The 17830-nt window shown below is 42.7% G+C and overlaps 2 protein-coding genes across 2 annotated transcripts; one reads left to right on the top strand and one right to left on the bottom strand.

Annotated features, from left to right (window-relative positions):
* The first annotated feature begins 120 nt into the window (after positions 1-120).
* On the top strand, positions 121-8042 carry LOC127647589 (transcription factor Sox-10-like). The gene is made up of 4 exons (XM_052131942.1): positions 121-218; positions 2448-3111; positions 4391-4653; positions 5151-8042. The coding sequence occupies exons 2-4, from the start codon at positions 2681-2683 to the stop codon at positions 5918-5920; spliced, it is 1464 nt and encodes a 487-aa protein (XP_051987902.1). The 5' UTR covers positions 121-218; positions 2448-2680; the 3' UTR covers positions 5921-8042.
* A 1974-nt stretch (positions 8043-10016) lies between these two features.
* On the bottom strand, positions 10017-11457 carry LOC127647611 (DNA-directed RNA polymerases I, II, and III subunit RPABC2-like). The gene is made up of 4 exons (XM_052131972.1): positions 11438-11457; positions 10309-10709; positions 10141-10233; positions 10017-10101 (listed from the first exon to the last, which is right to left on the bottom strand). The coding sequence occupies exons 2-4, from the start codon at positions 10482-10484 to the stop codon at positions 10017-10019; spliced, it is 354 nt and encodes a 117-aa protein (XP_051987932.1). The 5' UTR covers positions 10485-10709; positions 11438-11457.
* Between the last annotated feature and the right edge of the window lie 6373 nt (positions 11458-17830).

The raw sequence follows: 17830 nt of genomic DNA, 5'->3' as shown, positions 1-17830 counted from the left end.
GAATCGCCGCCCTCTGTTAGGAAACTCCAGCGCACACTCCGCAGCCAATCAGAGAGCACCTCTGCTCCTTTAAGAGATTTTTTCTCCATGAAATGATGATTTTTTTTCTAGCTCTTCACACAACGAGGCTCTTTAAGCCCCGGTGCCCAACACAGAGCGGGCATTCAGAGCACGAGCGAGGGGGCAGGAACTGAGGCGGGCGACCTGCTTTCAGTGCAGTAAGACACTTGATATTATTACCTGTCTCTCTGTGTGGGGATATGCGACATTGTGTCAGATATTACTATTATTATTCATATGCATTTAATGTATATTTCTGTTTAGTGTTTATAGATGGGTTCTGTTGTGCTGTCCAGCTTTAATGATTGTATTATTATACAGGATATTTGGAGCACTTTAAAGTGTAAATGCAGTAATGCAGTAATGCAGTAATACAGTAATGCAGTAATACAGTAATGCAGTAATGCAGTAATACAGTAATGCAGTAATACAGTAATGCAGAGTCATTTCAGCTTTGGGAAAGACTTTACATATAAGTTTGGATACTGTAAGTTTGGAGATTGGGGTAATCCTCTTTATGGAAATCTCATGAAACTATTTGGACTTCGAGAGAAACACAAAATGCGCCAGTTAAACTACAAATTGGGATATTTATTATATATTATTATAATATTTATTATAAGAACTGATTTGAATTATTTGTATTGATTTTTGTACAATATTGCGACACAGAAATGCAACTGCGTATGTGTGTAAATATTGAGTTTCTGGTCAAAGCTGGTGTGACAGTCATGAGATTTAACACATGTATGAACAGAAAATAATAATCACAGATAAACTGCAAACATTCAAGCCGTTTTACACAACACTGTATTTGGATGAAAACTCAAACAATCGCCCAATTAATGTGTGAAACTATTAGTGGACTTCGACCAATCCACATCTCACATGTGTAGAGGAAGCTTGAATCTGATTTTATTCTGGGAACATTTGTCAAATGTGTGGCACAAGCTTGCTTGCATGAGATTTGCTAGTCTGGAAAAGTGCACGAGTGAATTTGGGGCAAATGATTGCCAAACCAGCCGTGAACTGCCTTAATAATGGACACAACGATCAACTAAACACACTTTGAAAACTTTAAATTAGTAGTTGCAAACACAACAAAAATGGGCAACATTGAAGAGGTGTGAGCGGCTGAAATCACCTCACAGAAAGCCCGTAAATTCCCTGATTTCCGCTAAATGCCGCTAAATGGAAAACCGCGCAAACACAGAGGCGCTCTGTGCAGATGCATTCCTCAATTAACGGGAATAACACCACTTAATACTACTATACAATTAATATGCTATATGAAGGTGTTATATGACACTATTCCATACACTTAACCAGTCACACACACAAATAATAATAATAATAATAATTCTTATATCACTTTAATCTGTTGAATACTATTCTGATGCTAGTGACACTTTGTAGCATGGCACCTTTCGTACCAATGTCTCCTTTGTAAATCGCTTTGGATTAAAGCATCTGCCAAATGAATAAATGTAAATGCAACATGTACACATTTACTTACTTGCGTGTTAACTAACCTCAAACATGGAGTCATCTATAAACATTCCCGTGTCATTACCGTAATTAAACGAGATCTGCTCTCATGTCATTCGTGTGAAGTCACCTGTGCTTGCTCGTAATTAAAACTGGTGTCGGGTGGTTTGTTCCTGCAGTAATTAAAGTGTTCCGCTTTGGCAGATGGGTCGCATTTCTAGCTCTTTCTCCGACGGTGTTTGTGATGAACTGTTCAGCAAATGCTTTAAGAGAGAAGTGTTTTAACTGTTCTTCAGGTATAAGAGCTGCTCAACAGGACACATGATGAAATACTCCCATGTAACTTGTCATACTGGTCGGTGCATGGTGCGGATGCTCTCAGTGGTGGTTGTACAGTGTCTTCAGAAGCACACTGTGAGTCTGTATATTCTTCTGCTGGACTCTGAGTCGTCGCTTGTGCTTTCACCAACAAACACTGTAATTCAGCGCACATGGTCCGACCACAGCAGCGCCGCTCCGTGTTTATCCAGCAGCAGGACGGAATGAAGCCGTTATTATTCCAGCACTTTCTCTCCCGGGAGCTTGAACAAACCGCCAAACCTTCCCCAGTAGCTTGTTAGCAGGAGTGAACCCTAAAATAACACACACACACTGAGGCGAACTGACGCCACCTATGATTGCAACACTGGCCTGGAAAATAGATGCTAAATCAAGTCAAAGCCTCAGTGTGTTTGGGGCAGTTAAACAGGGTTATCTTGTTCATGAGGTGTTTAAGTGCTGGTGTATGAACGGCAATGAGAAAACTCTTGTTCGATAGGAATATCACTGACGTCATGCTGTGCATGCAATCCAGACCACTTAATAATGATCTCATGACCTTTTTGTTGGTTGTTTTGCAGGTTTTTTGTTCTGTAGACGTCCATCCTGAGGAAGACGGCGAAAGCGCGGGAAGCACGCGGATGGATTCATTCTGACAGATTTGAACGTGTGCAAAGAGAAACGTGAAAAGTGTCACGGGAGGACATAAAGACAAAACGTCAAGCACTGTTTTGAATATAAAGAAAACTCATTTTAACAACAGAGGCACTGAGAGAAACTAGATCCACCGACACCTGTGACCGGCGAGCCAGAGATGTCGGCGGAGGAGCACAGTCTGTCAGAAGTGGAAATGAGTCCCGGGGTGTCGGAGGACGGTCACTCTATGTCCCCATCGGGCGGTCCTGGCAGGGCGGACTCCCCTCTTCCCGGCCAGCCGTCCCAGATGTCGGGCGTCGGTGATGAGGCGGCGGGAGTCTCAAGTGGAGTCTCGGTGAAGTCAGACGAAGATGACGACCGTTTTCCCATCGGCATCCGCGAAGCGGTCAGTCAGGTGTTGAACGGTTATGACTGGACGCTCGTGCCCATGCCCGTGCGTGTGAACTCTGGTAGTAAGAGCAAACCGCACGTGAAGCGGCCGATGAACGCGTTCATGGTGTGGGCGCAGGCCGCGCGCAGGAAGCTGGCAGATCAATATCCGCACCTGCACAATGCCGAGCTCAGCAAAACACTTGGCAAACTCTGGAGGTGAGAAGATGCAAGGGCATAGATTTGTATTGAATATGGGGGGGTTGGAGTGTGAAGCATCTACATGTCTCCATTGATCATTGGGGGGTACATGCTTGTTTTGATTATTGGGGGAGTTACCTCCCCATCCCCTGGAGACTACGCCCCTGCCAGAATGGTACAGTTATGGTATCAGATGGTAATACCACGGTATTCCGATTTTTACCTTGGGACTCAATGATTATTATATTCAGAGTTACGTGGCAGTCCCAAGGTATTCCAAATAAAACCATACATTTAGCCGTTTACAGTCTGTTCAATCTCTCTAAACCCATTCCCTGATTTGAACCCCTCAAGAAACAGCAACCAAGAATTCATTACTGCAGTTATATTCATGCCCCAATTTAATGGATCTCTTTGGGTCCAGAGAGAGTCCTGCTCTAGAATCAGTTGTTTCTGATGACTACACCTCAAGTTAACACTAACACAACTGGACACTGGTCTCAGTACAGCGATGTGAGTGGGCCATTCGGGAGGGTAGTTTTCATGGCTCCTGGCTTTGAGTTACTCAGGGGCTTTAGCTCGGAATAATCATTCCTTCAACAAGCCAGATTAGAGAGGCAAATCCCTTCAGGAGCTGCATTGGAAAAGAGCACGCCCACCAGCGGTACTCCGTAAACAGCACCATTAACCTGAGCTAGAATGCCAACTACAGCCATTACCGAGTATAACTGTCCCAAATAGTTTATTTTCATAAGGGAGTGAGTGTACGCTTCTGTATTTTAAGGCACACAGCAGGGAAGGTGTTAAACTCTCACAGACATCGAAATGTGTGTGAATTACTCTCAAGAGTCACTGAATGAAAGCGTCTCGCTCCACAAATGACGGAGTAACAGGTGGTTTATATACGCCAGCTGGAATATCACAACACACAAACTGATCGTCTGCTCATGCTAATTATTCACAGAAGAAATCTGAGCTGAGAGTTCAATAATATATGTGGGGCAGATGTCACTTAACACATATATTTAACATTAATGAAGGTGAGACTGATGATTACATCATAAACATCCTGAATTGCTCAAACATGACCAGAGTTGATGACTATGTAGATGTAAACAAGGCATCATTTAATTGGTGCAGCGACTGTCCTTTGGTTTTCTGAGTGTCTCGTAGATTTTAAGATGTTGGTATTCTACAACTGGAGACGTTTTGTATAAATTGTTGGAGAAATATTTTTTTCATGATCTCTTTTGGACATTGCACCGTGCAGGAACTGATCTGTTTTTGCATATTTCAGGCTGCTAAACGAGACGGATAAGAGGCCGTTTATCGAGGAAGCCGAGCGTTTGAGGAAACAGCATAAGAAAGATTATCCTGAGTACAAATACCAGCCGCGTCGACGCAAGAACGGCAAGCCAGGATCCAACTCTGAGTGCGACGGCCACTCTGAGGGCGAGGTCAGTCACAGCCAATCGCATTACAAGAGTCTGCACCTGGAGGTGGTGCACGGCGGGGCCGCAGGATCGCCGCTGGGCGACGGGCACCATCCTCACGCGACAGGTGAGATACAGATATACACCAATTTGACTGTGGAGACATTTTTGCCAATTGACATTACGTGGTTCATTACAAGTATCATGGCAGTTCCAAGGTGAAATGTCCACTGTGTGGCGCTAAAATCTAGTTAAATGTTCTCCTAAATAGATTCTTGGGCTCACATGTAGACTTGCGTGTTCTTGAGGACTCGTACCCCAGTCCTTTACATCACAACGTTAAACTACCATGCAATTTGATCATACTCAAACAAGCTTGTAAATGTCATGCAATCATTAAAATGAGTCATGTGCTATAGTGTTTAAAATTCACAAGACAGCATTGTGTGAGGAACAGGACGACAAGTGTTCTGTTGTCCACCTCTAGTGTTCGTTTCACCAGGAGACTGCCGCCAAACGTAAAATGAGCCACATTAACATAATAATGTATGTACAATAATGTGATTCAATAAGAGCAGGTTAGTTTTTAAGGTGATATTGATCTTTATGCATTTGTTCGTTCAGGTCAGAGTCATAGCCCCCCAACGCCCCCTACCACCCCAAAGACGGAACTGCAGGGTGGTAAATCCACGGAAGGGAAGCGTGAGGGTGGGGCCGGGGGCTCCAGGGGCGGTCTCGGGGTGGGAGCAGACGGAAGCTCTTCCTCTGCGTCCGGCAGCGGCAAACCGCACATTGACTTCGGTAACGTGGACATTGGCGAGATCAGCCATGACGTAATGGCCAACATGGAGCCGTTTGACGTTAACGAGTTTGACCAGTACCTGCCACCCAACGGGCATCCGGGCGTAGCAGCGACATCGAGTGGTGCGGGCGCAGGGTCCTCGGCTTCCCCGTACACGTACGGCCTCTCGACAGCCCTGGCAGCCGCTAGTGGGCACACAACCGCCTGGCTGTCCAAGCAGCAGCTGGCGTCCCAGCAGCACTTGGGACCAGATGGCGGGAAAACGCAGATAAAGAGCGAATCACCTTTCTCCAGTGAGGTGGCAGCGAGCGGGTCGCACGTCACCTACACGCCTCTCAGTCTGCCGCACTACAGCTCCGCCTTTCCCCCACTGGCATCCCGTGCGCAGTTCGCCGATTACGCCGAGCACCAGGCCTCCGGCTCCTACTACGCCCACTCCAGCCAAACCTCCGGGCTCTACTCCGCCTTCTCCTACATGGGCCCGTCCCAGAGGCCCCTGTACACGGCCATCCCAGATCCCGGCTCCGTGCCACAATCACACAGCCCGACGCACTGGGAGCAGCCTGTATACACCACCCTGTCTCGACCATGACACACACACACAGGTTTATAAGGTTTCACAGTTATTTAATATCCAGTAGCTGAACGGTACAAACTAGTGTGTTTGAAAATCACCTTCACCACAATCTACACAGACAGAAATCTGAGAGAAACTTTCGGAAGGGTGTGTGGACATCTGCAGGGAAAATATTCTCATAAAACGTGCGTCTCAGGCTGATAAAATCATCACGACCCGTCACAGAGATTTCACAGAGATCTGCTCAGATTCCCTAAATGCCTTTTGCTTGATGGCAGATATTTGAAACGAATGATATTTAATGAGATATAGCCCAAAATTACCAAAGTTCTGAGACCAAAACATTAAAACAAGAAAAATACAACAAATTGGGTGGAGTTTCTGTACTTGGCAGGTACACAAATATTGTACACATTGTACACAAGCTTCACACACCCACATTAATATACACAAACACACACCTGATGATACAACCTGTACATCCATGTGTTTTTTATTTGTATGAATGAATAATCTCTTTTATTAACCAAAATAAGGCCATATTGTTATCAGAAAAATAATGACGTGTTTTCATTGTTGTAATCTTTTCTATTGATGTTACTGATGTTGTTGCCATAACTACACTGAAAAGTCTTCACCACTGTCTAGTGTTTGTTAATCACATTTGTGTTTTATAACTTTCAGTGTGTGTGTAAATATGAATGATCTTCACAGTTTTACTCCGAACGCAGATGAAAGATGGGACTAGCGTAGCGGTGCATTCCCGTCATGTCGGAAGTCTCCGATATGAAAATGGAACCGTTTTATGTGGTTTTATTACAGTTGATGGTTCCTGGTGGGCTTTCTTGATACTTTGATATGTTGTAAGAGAATATCGAGGTGAATTAATGTCGCCTAATGATTGCGTATTTTCCTGTCATCGTTAACAAAGCCGCACGTGGATATATTTTGGCGTTTTGAGCGTCCGAACAGTTCTATTTGGAAGACTCGCAGACTTAATTTAAGATGACATTTATTTGATGAATATAAAACAGAAATGTAATGTCTCTCGTTGGCGTAAGCCCCGTCTGGCGGTCTGGAGAAGTTGTACTCAGAACCGACCTATCCTGCCGGAGATAGCAGGCGGGGCGAGGAGCATACCCCCGTGTGGGACGGGACTCAACAGGTGGTGGTGGGGTGGAGGAGGTTGCTGTGTTGGCACACTGAAACAGCGTGACTTATAAAGCAATGGCTTACATGTGATTGGCTGGGAGTTGCCCAGTTAATGGTGTGTTGATGTACAGCTGCTCGTTATCGCAAGTAATTCCGACGACACATGAATTTAATCCAGCACTTGTGCCTTCAGATCGATCGGTTCAACATCCTGATTAAGCTCAAATTAAATCGCAGGAAACTTTTTTCAGGACGCAAAACTTTATCAGCGCACTCAAATAATATTTTGGCCTATTTTTAAGATTTATGCATTTTATTTTATATATATAGAATTCCACCAAATTGAATCGCGTTATCTTTAACAAAATTAACTTAATAAAAACTGTCATTTTGCTAAAGATTACGCAATTCCATTTTATTTAATTTTATTATGAAAAAATTCAATAATCATCCAAAATTATTTTTATTTTTTGAATGTGTAGCTGCTCTTAATATTTTCATTCCCATATCGGGAATGTCAAATTCAATTGAAACAGTGCTGTTCATTTTTCTGGAGATATTTCCCGCTTCCGAAAATTTGCCAATCAAAGTTATTTTCTGCACGAGCGCTCATTTCAGTTCAAAATATTGCTGTATTATTTCACGGTACAGTTACCGCTCGCGGTCTGTTACGGTAAACGATATTTAACTATTCTAACTTTTCCTCCCTTTTGGTACTTTAAGACTTATTTCGCCCTCGTTATTAGTATTATTAAAAATAAACAAAATCTTGATTTTAGGGCCTACGTCTTACAGTAGGACATTCTTGTTATATATTACAAAACATTATTTATATTTGTTGTTTTTTATCAGTAGCGTTTTATGCAGATGTGGGAAACTTTTGTTGTATAATGTTGTGGTGGCTTAATGTGTTGTTGTTTTTGTTTATCAGTGTAAATAGAAGAGCAGTGACTAACTTTAACTTCCCTCACTAAATAAAGCTGCAGTCCATACAAACTCATGCTCATTAAGTCCTCATTTCTCCACACACACCTGAAATATTCATATTTATATGATCAGCTTCACCAGTTTGCTTCTGAACACTGAATGAATCGGTTTGCAATAGCTTACTCAGTTAGTGCACAGTATGTTCCTGTCTTATATGCGTGCATCCGAACACAGCCGGAGAGTTTTATCATGTGTAGCAGAGCTTTCAGCTTCACTTCTGATTGGCTGAAACCAATATCATGACACGGCACATCTCAACAGCTTCTGCATTAATTCTGTGTGTGTGCGTGCATGAATGCTGCCCTGCTTATGCATGTGTGTGTGTGTGTTGAGAGTTCAGGCTGATTTCTAATTCCCCTGATTTAATCATCTGTGTGATACTTTGGTTAAACAAAGAGACTCATTCAGCTCTGGCTGTGCGAGGGGAGGGAGGGGGTCTCTGGCCTGCAGTTTCACTGGGATACAAAGAGACTCTCATACACACACACACACACACACACACACACACACACACACACACACACACACTGCACTGGGATTTGGACATTCCTAAACACTGTGCATGAGACAGAGACACTTACATTTGTGTCATCTTTATGGTCATATGGTTGTGATTGCGCTCGTCATGAGTGCAAAATTAAGTTACCATGACCGCTGCTAGTCTACCTGTGTGTGTGTGTGTGTGTGTGTGTGTGTGTGTGTGTGTGAGCAGAGACAGACATATATAAAGAAATATAGGAATATTCCTGGTTGAATACAACCTTAAGCTGTGTGTACTGCATCTGTGACATGCTGTTGATTACACTGACAATATTTCAGTGTTTGTGGAAACGGCTGACGCCGGTTTGAATCCCGCTCGGAGCGGCTCGAGCAGGTCCGGTTACACTAGCAATCGGCGGCACTGCAAATAAACAATTAAACAACGCAACAGTTTTGAATGTAAAACCATGAAACACTCACTTTCACAGCATCCACTGTAGAAATAAAGTAATCTGATTTGGAACAACATAAGGGTGAGTAAACTATGATAGGTGAACTATCCCTTTAAATATGAAACTGTTGTGATAGAATCACTCATAAACACTGTCTGTCTGAGATCATGTACAATATTTCCACAGATAAATGACTTTCATGAATAACATAAGTGACGTAGCGAGAAGTAAAGCATTGGCAATGTTCAGCTAACTGCGGACTATATATCTCATAGTACTAAACTAATGGTGCGTCCCAAATCACACACTTCTGCACTATTATACACCATTTTCTAGTGTGCATGCAAGTAGCCTGTAATGTAACAATGAGCAGCACACTACGAGTATCCAGACCGATAAAGCAGAGTAATGTTGGACACCTCATGCACTCAACGCTCGCCGCTTGTCCTATGTAGCGGAAGGGGCGGAGTTACCTGCTGCTCTGACAAAACAAACATAATTAATGTGAGTTCAATGCTTCTCATCACACTGTGTGAATATCATTATCTGACATGTAAATGTTGCATTAAAAACGTCACTTCTGTTAAACTTGAAAATGTCTATACTAGTGCATAGTGCATAGTGCGTCACACAGCTGGAGTTCAGAATGGCATACTATGCATACTAACTGTGCCATGTATAGATATTGCAGAAGGATAGTAGTATGATAGCATGCCACCCTGAACTCAAGAGTTAGCCTTTGTGAAGTTAATGAAGTATGCCAAAATACACATATAAATACACTAATAATGAAATACAAGAGCACAGAGTATCATTTTCTACAAAAAGGGTTTAATTCTGCAATTATAAAACATACAAACATGAAATAAATTCAAAGTGAAATGTTGTGATGATCAAGTCTTTGCACTGGATGTTACTGTTATTGTGTGTGTGTGTGTGCTGGCCTCTTGTGGATGAACACAAGTACTGCAGCTGGAATACACTATAAAGTGATCTGTACAGTCAGAGACAGTCCACATGATGTGACCCTCTGATGTGTATCAGTCAGTAATGATGAGCTTGTCACAGCCCCAGTCCTCATAACTGCCATCTGGAAGATATCTGTGGATGATGATGGGAATCTTTCTGCCCCTGAGGAACACAAGAACCATTCAAACAAACAACCGCAGCTTGTAAACGCCTGATACAAGCTCTTTCATGGCACTCTTCAGCGGATCCGTCTCTCCTTCCAGCTCCACCATCAGTGGCACACACATCCTGTCAAAGAGGAAGTGATGTCACTGATACTCAGTGTTAATGCAGTGGCATGAGTGTATGCACGAGCGGTGACACACAATCTGCAGCGCTCGTGTTACCAGCACTCGTGCACACTCATATTTAGTCATGTATTGAGTGAGGTTTCTCTTCTGATTGGCCTGTTGACCATCACCTGCCGGAAAAATCTGAACGTTCTCCTGATCCTCCTGAAGATGCAAACACATCAACAACAGTTCCACAATATAAAGCATCTTAATGATGACAAACACACACTCACACACAGTAAATGCACATATGTGCAGCACTGAAAAGGGTCAAAATCACTGCCTGCTGCAAATGCTGTCGATATGAGGTTCATTTTTATTTAACCAGGAACATTAATTTGATCACTCAAGTGGCAAAGTTGTATCCTGATATAAAATCACTCGTCTCCTGAAATGAAATCACTCCTCTCCTGAAGTAACATAACTCATCTCCTGGAAACACTGTGATGAAATCACTTACCGTGTCACCTCGATGTGAAATCACTGACCTGTGAATCGTCACCTGATGTAAAATCACTTATCTCCTGATATGAAATCACTCTGATGCAGTCACCTGATGTGAAAATCACTTATCTCCTGATATGAAATCACTGTCACCGATCACTCCTGATAGATGTAAAATCACTTATCTCCTGATGTGAAATCACTCATCACCTGATGTGAAATCACTCGTCTCCTGATGTAAAATCATTTATCTCCTGATATGAAATCAATCGTCTCCTGAAATGAAATCACTTATCTCCTGATGTGAAATCACTCGTCACCTGAATTAAAACAACGCATCTCCTGAAGTGAAATCACTCGTCACCTGATGTGAAATCACTCATCTCCTGATACGAAATCACTCGTCACCTGAATTAAAATAACGCATCTCCTGAAGTGAAATCACTCGTCACCTGATGTGAAATCACTCGTCTCCTGATGTGAAATCACTCGTCTCCTGAAATAAAATAACTCGTCACCTGATGTGAAATCACTCGTCTCCTGAAATGAAATCACTCGTCTCCTGAAATAAAATAACTCGTCACCTGAAATGAAATCACTTGTCTCCTGATGTGAAATCACTCGTCACCTGATGTGAAATCACTCATCACCTGATGTGAAATCACTTGTCTCCTGATGTGAAATCACTCGTCACCTGATGTGAAATCACTCGTCACCTGAAGTGAAATCACTCGTCACCTGATGTGAAATCACTCGTCACCTGATGTGAAATCACTCGTCTCCTGATGTGAAATCACTCGTCACCTGATGTGAAATCACTCGTCTCCTGATGTGAAATCACTCGTCACCTGAATTGAAATCACTCGTCACCTGATGTGAAATCACTCGTCACCTGATGTGAAATCACTCATCACCTGAATTGAAATCACTCGTCACCTGAAATAAAATAACTCGTCTCCTGAAATGAAATCACTCGTCTCCTGAAATAAAATCACTCGTCACCTGATGTGAAATCACTCGTCACCTGATGTGAAATCACTCGTCACCTGATGTGAAATCACTCGTCACCTGATGTGAAATCACTCATCTCCTGAAGTGAAATCACTCGTCTCCTGAAATAAAATAACTCGTCACCTGAAATGAAATCATTCGTCACCTGATGTGAAATCACTTGTCTCCTGATGTGAAATCACTCGTCACCTGATGTGAAATCACTTGTCTCCTGATGTGAAATCACTCGTCACCTGATGTAAAATCACTCGTCACCTGATGTGAAATCACTCATCACCTGAAATGAAATCACTCGTCTCCTGAAATGAAATCACTCGTCTCCTGATATGAAATCACTTGTCTCCTGATGTAAAATCACTCGTCACCTGATCTGAAATCACTTGTCTCCTGTTGTTAAATCACTCGTCACCTGATGTGAAATCACTCATCTCCTGATGTGAAATCACTTGTCACCTGATGTGAAATCACTCGTCACCTGATGTGAAATCACTCATCACCTGATATGAAATCACTCGTCTCCTGAAATGAAATCACTCGTCACCTGATGTGAAATCACTCATCACCTGATGTAAAATCACTCGTCACCTGATGTGAAATCACTCGTCACCTGATGTGAAATCACTCATCACCTGAAATGAAATCACTTGTCACCTGAAATTAAATCACTCATCTCCTGATGTGAAATCACTCGTCTCCTGAAATGAAATCACTCGTCACCTGAAGTGAAATCACTCATCTCCTGAAGTGAAATCACTCGTCACCTGATGTGAAATCACTCATCACCTGAAATGAAATCACTCGTCTCCTGAAATGAAATCACTCGTCACCTGATGTGAAATCACTCGTCACCTGATGTAAAATCACTCGTCACCTGATGTAAAATCACTCGTCACCTGATGTGAAATCACTCATCACCTGAAGTGAAATCACTCGTCACCTGAAATTAAATCACTCGTCACCTGATGTGAAATCACTTGTCACCTGATGTGAAATCACTCGTCTCCTGATATGAAATCACTCGTCACCTGATGTGAAATCACTCGTCTCCTGATGTGAAATCACTCGTGCCGTGATATAAAATAAAGAAACCAGACTCACTGTGGGGGCCAGTATGGTATATTTTCTAAAATAATTAATCAATATTCTGTGTAACAAATTAAGGTAATATGAAAACTTTAAAACTAAGTGTGAAATAGCACATTCTATGGAAAGTAGATAACAGTATATTCTAAGGAAAACAGACAAAATAAAAAACAAATTGGCCAGTGAAGGACTTTCCACCATTAGATCAAAAGTAGAAGACTTGAGAGATTAATGAGTCCAAGAAAGATAACTAAAAGGTATATAACTGAGAACTCACAACTGTGTATTCAGAACGGACAGCTGGCCTTCTCAAGTTTGTTGGTGGCTCAATAAACTTCAACTTTGGCATCTGGAACCTTGGACTCTGAGAGTTTTCTTGCATCTTAGAGAGATTCTTCAAAGATTTTCCATGACACCAGTTCCCCTCTGATTAACCCCACTCTAACCCTAAACCAGACTCACTGTGGGGGCCAGTTCCCCTCTGACTAACCCCACCCTAACCCTAAACCAGACTCACTGTGGGGGCCAGTTCCCCTCTGACCAACCCCACCCTAACCCTAAACCAGACTCACTGTGGGGGCCAGTTCCCCTCTGACCAACACCACCCTAACCCTAAACCAGACTCGCTGTGGGGGCCAGTTCCCCTCTGACCAACCCCACTCTAACCCTAAACCAGACTCACTGTGGGGGCCAGTTCCCCTCTGACCAACCCCACTCTAACCCTAAACCAGACTCACTGTGGGGGCCAGTTCCCCTCTGACCAACCCCACCCTAACCCTAAACCAGGACTCACTGTGGGGGCCAGTTCCCTCTGACCAACCCCACCCTAACCCTAAACCAGACTCACTGTGGGGGCCAGTTCCCTCTGACCAACCCCACCCTAACCCTAAACCAGACTCACTGTGGGGGCCAGTTCCCCTCTGACCAACCCCACCCTAACCCTAAACCAGACTCACTGTGGGGGCCAGTTCCCCTCTGACTAACCCCACCCTAACCCTAAACCAGACTCACTGTGGGGCCAGTTCCCTCTGACCAACCCCACCCTAACACTAAACCAGACTCACTGTGGGGGCCAGTTCCCTTCTGACCAACCCCACCCTTACCCTAAACCAGACTCACTGTGGGGGCCAGTTCCCCTCTGACTAACCCCACCCTAACCCAGTTCATCTTGATTAACTGCAGAAGTTCACATAGATGCAGTTGTCCTTGTTAATTGGCTGATGAAGGCTTTTGTTGGCAATAGTTAGTCTAAGCATTTCATTTCAAGATCGTAGTCCATCAATAGACCGAGGTGATGCAGGTTGGAGTTGGCATCAGTTCATCCTCTGAAGTCCATCATAATAGACTGAAGTGATGTTTGGCTGGCACCGCAAAAAAGCTACAAAAAGTGTTAAAAATCAAATAACACCTAAAATCTCTGCCACAGGCATTATTGCATGAGTGTTGCCAACAATTCTTTTAAATATTTTAAAAATATGACATCCAGTTGATTGTTATGCTTTGGAGCATTCTGTCCCAAAACTTGCAGTCAGCCAATGTCATCCGGGATAACAAGAAAACTGGAGCAATTTTATGGGGCATTTTATTTTGACAAGTTATCATACAGGATGTTACACAATCAGGTAGACCCTGAAGGACCCCCAAACAATGGTGAAAGGTTAATCTCTCTTAAAATGTGTTTAATTTACCTTTTTGCCTACTAGTACATTATGTAGTAAAATCTTGTGTCATTTGAGACAACGCTAAAAATAAATATAATGATCATTTTATGCAAATGTGTTTATTTAATATGAATTTACATCTTTGGAAGTTGTAGGTCAAGGTTGCAGATTTCTATAGGTGGCCAAACAACTAACTGATTAAGGTTCAAACTGAGTTTTGTCATACCGGATAACAAGTTTGTCATATAGGATAACAGTTATTTTCTTTTAATCCATAATGTCATCCGTTATCCTGTTTGACATTATATTCTTTTTATACAGTTTTCAGCTTTTATCTGTATAATTTCCATTCTTATTGTGATATTAACATATTTTTATGAACATTGTTTAGTTAAATACTAACAAATTATATATTAATAATAATATTTAATTATTAAATTATCCTCCAAACTGTCATATTGGGGAATCTGCCCCTTTAAGAAAAGGCTACCACTCTAGTGACATCACAATGCATTTTTTTTTTCTCTTCAGTGCCAGGAAATTCAACTGAGGTGAGTGAGTAGCTTACTTTCCAACTGACACATTTTCTAAAGGTTTGCTTGAAAAAGCATCTAAGAAAAGCAACATTTAAAGTGAGAGAAATCCAAAATGAGAGACCAGTTACTAAGGGTAATCAACCTCAAAGAATTACAAGGAGCACGGGACAAGGTGTCAGCCAGGACATTATCCACACCCGTATATGCCGAATGTGTAAAGCGTAAGGATGTAAAAAGAGAGAGACCATCGAAACAACCGTTGGTTTGGGCTCTGCAAAGAATGTAAAAAGGTCAGTGGGTTATGGTCAGAAAAGACCACAAGAGTAATACCGCTTGTCACATAAACATCAAAATGTTGTATTGCCCAAATCAATGCAAATGTTTCCTTTTCAATTGTTAAATAATGTACTTGATAAGAACTAAATATACGAGAGAGGTAACTGACCCGATGGTCTACACCAGGGGTGCCCAATACGTCGATCACGATCTACCAGTCGAGGCAATGCTGGTAGATCGCACAAAATTAAATGTACTTTCGTTAAATTTTAATAAAAATAAATATAATGTCTTTCCTTCTTTTAGTTTCTGTCTGACTTACACTTGACGAGTAAATATTGAGCAGGCGATGTTTTGTTTATTCAGTTGCCATGACAACTAGGTTTGCACTGACTTGCACTGAATGGAATCAGACAGTTTTGCCTAATGCGGGCAGTAGCGTCGCAATTTCGCGCTCTGTTCTCAGAAGTCCTTGGAAGGCGCGTATGCGCAAACCTAGTTGTCATGGCAACTGAATAAACAAAACCTCACCTGGTCAATATTTACTGGTAAATGCTCTGACTATTGTAATCTATTGTGCTGTAGGTGTTTTGGGTTTAGTGTTAAAACGGAATGATATCAACATTGAACATTATTATATATTTTTTTATTAATTAGAAGATAAATTCCATGTAGGGATACATGCAGTAGTCCCAACAAGCATTTTCTTATTTTAAATGAAACTGTGTTTTTTTTAGTTGGTAGATCTTATAGAGTTGGTCATTTAAAAGTAGATCATCACACAAAAAAGCGTGGGCACCCCTGGTCTACACCATTTGCACCAGTCTGTAATAATACAGCCCCAGCACCAACCTGGCTAGCATCCACCTGGATCTGAAAAGATGACCCAAAGCATGGGGCAGCAAGGACAGGTGCAGTGCCTAAGCAATCTCTTAACATTTTCAAATGCCTGTTGGCACAATAATTTTACTTTCATTTTCAGCAAATCAGTTAAAGGAGCTACTACTGATGAAAAGTTCGGACAAAAACTCCTATAATATCCTACCATGCCTAAAAATGCATTACTTCCCGCTTAGTACTTGGGAGAGGGAAGTTATAAATGGCCAGAACCTTAGCCTGCATGGGATGCACCATGCCTTGCCCAACTACTTTGCCCAAATAAGTTACCGTGGCCCTGGCAAACTCACACTTCGCCAGGTTAATGGTTAATTGAGCCTCAGCAAGACGTTCGAACAGGGCTCGGACCCAGCAGAGATGTTGTTCCCAGGTCTGACTATAGACCACAACATCAACTAAGTATACAGAACAACCCTCTAAACCAGATGCCACCTGGTTCATTAGGCACTGGAAAGTAGCAGGCACATTCTAAGAACAAAACTCATCACAGAATAGGAGAATAAGCCAAATGAAGTGATGAACGATGCAATTTCTTGAGCACGAGGAGTAAGAGGTACTTGTACTCATTAGGACTAAATCCTAAACTGTCCTGCAACACTTCCCGAGCTGCCAGTAACAACCACGGCAAACGCTACTCCCAATCATGATTTAACTCGACAAAATAAGCCCACAACAAAGATTTTAAGGTCTGGTGGAAACGTTCTAAATCTTAAGAGTGGTGGTGGTGTAGTGGCTAATGCACACAACTGTTAATCAGAAGGTTGCTGGTTTGATCCCCACAGTCACCACCATTGTGTCCTTGAGTAAGACACTTAACTCCAGGTTGCTCAGGGGGGATTGTCCCTGTAATAAGTGCTCTGTATAATACATTGGTACTCAGAAGGTTGCTGGTTTGATCCCCACAGTCACCACCATTGTGTCCTAGAGTAAGACACTTAACTCCAGGTTGCTCCGGGGGGATTGTCCCTGTAATAAGTGCTCTGTATAATACATTGGTAATCAGAAGGTTGCTGGTTTGATCCCCACAGCCACCACCATTGTGTCCTTGAGTAAGACACTTAACTCCAGGTTGCTCAGGGGGGATTGTCCCTGTAATAAGTGCACTGTATAATACATTGGTACTCAGAAGGTCGCTGGTTTGATCCCCACAGTCACCACCATTGTGTCCTTGAGTAAGACACTTAACTCCAGGTTGCTCCGGGGGGATTGTCCCTGTAATAAGTGCTCTGTATAATACATTGGTAATCAGGAGGTTGCTGGTTCGATCCCCACAGTCACCACCATTGTGTCCTTGAGTAAGACACTTAACTCCAGGTTGCTCCGGGGGGATTGTCCCTGTAATAAGTGCACTGTATAATACATTGGTACTCAGAAGGTCGCTGGTTTGATCCCCACAGTCACCACCATTGTGTCCTTGAGTAAGACACTTAACTCCAGGTTGCTCCGGGGGGATTGTCCCTGTAATAAGTGCACTGTATAATACATTGGTACTCAGAAGGTCACTGGTTTGATCCCCACAGTCACCACCATTGTGTCCTTGAGTAAGACACTTAACTCCAGGTTGCTCCGGGGGGGATTGTCCCTGTAATAAGTGCACTGTATAATACATTGGTACTCAGAAGGTTGCTGGTTTGATCCCCACAGT

This window comes from Xyrauchen texanus, chromosome 8 (assembly GCF_025860055.1).
Source record: "Xyrauchen texanus isolate HMW12.3.18 chromosome 8, RBS_HiC_50CHRs, whole genome shotgun sequence".
Classification (NCBI taxonomy): domain Eukaryota; kingdom Metazoa; phylum Chordata; class Actinopteri; order Cypriniformes; family Catostomidae; genus Xyrauchen; species Xyrauchen texanus.
This window is presented reverse-complemented; position numbering and strand designations above follow the sequence as displayed.

Coding starts and splice junctions, on each gene's coding strand:
- LOC127647589 (XM_052131942.1), top strand. CDS start 2,681: ATGTCGGCGGAGGAGCACAGTCTGTCAGAAGTGGAAATGAGTCCCGGG. Junction 3,112..4,390: donor ACACTTGGCAAACTCTGGAG/GTGAGAAGATGC, acceptor TGCATATTTCAG/GCTGCTAAACGAGACGGATA. Junction 4,654..5,150: donor GCACCATCCTCACGCGACAG/GTGAGATACAGA, acceptor TTGTTCGTTCAG/GTCAGAGTCATAGCCCCCCA.
- LOC127647611 (XM_052131972.1), bottom strand. CDS start 10,484: ATGCTTTATATTGTGGAACTGTTGTTGATGTGTTTGCATCTTCAGGAG. Junction 10,234..10,308: donor ACACGAGCGCTGCAGATTGT/GTGTCACCGCTC, acceptor CCTCTTTGACAG/GATGTGTGTGCCACTGATGG. Junction 10,102..10,140: donor TCAGGCGTTTACAAGCTGCG/GTTGTTTGTTTG, acceptor CCTCAGGGGCAG/AAAGATTCCCATCATCATCC.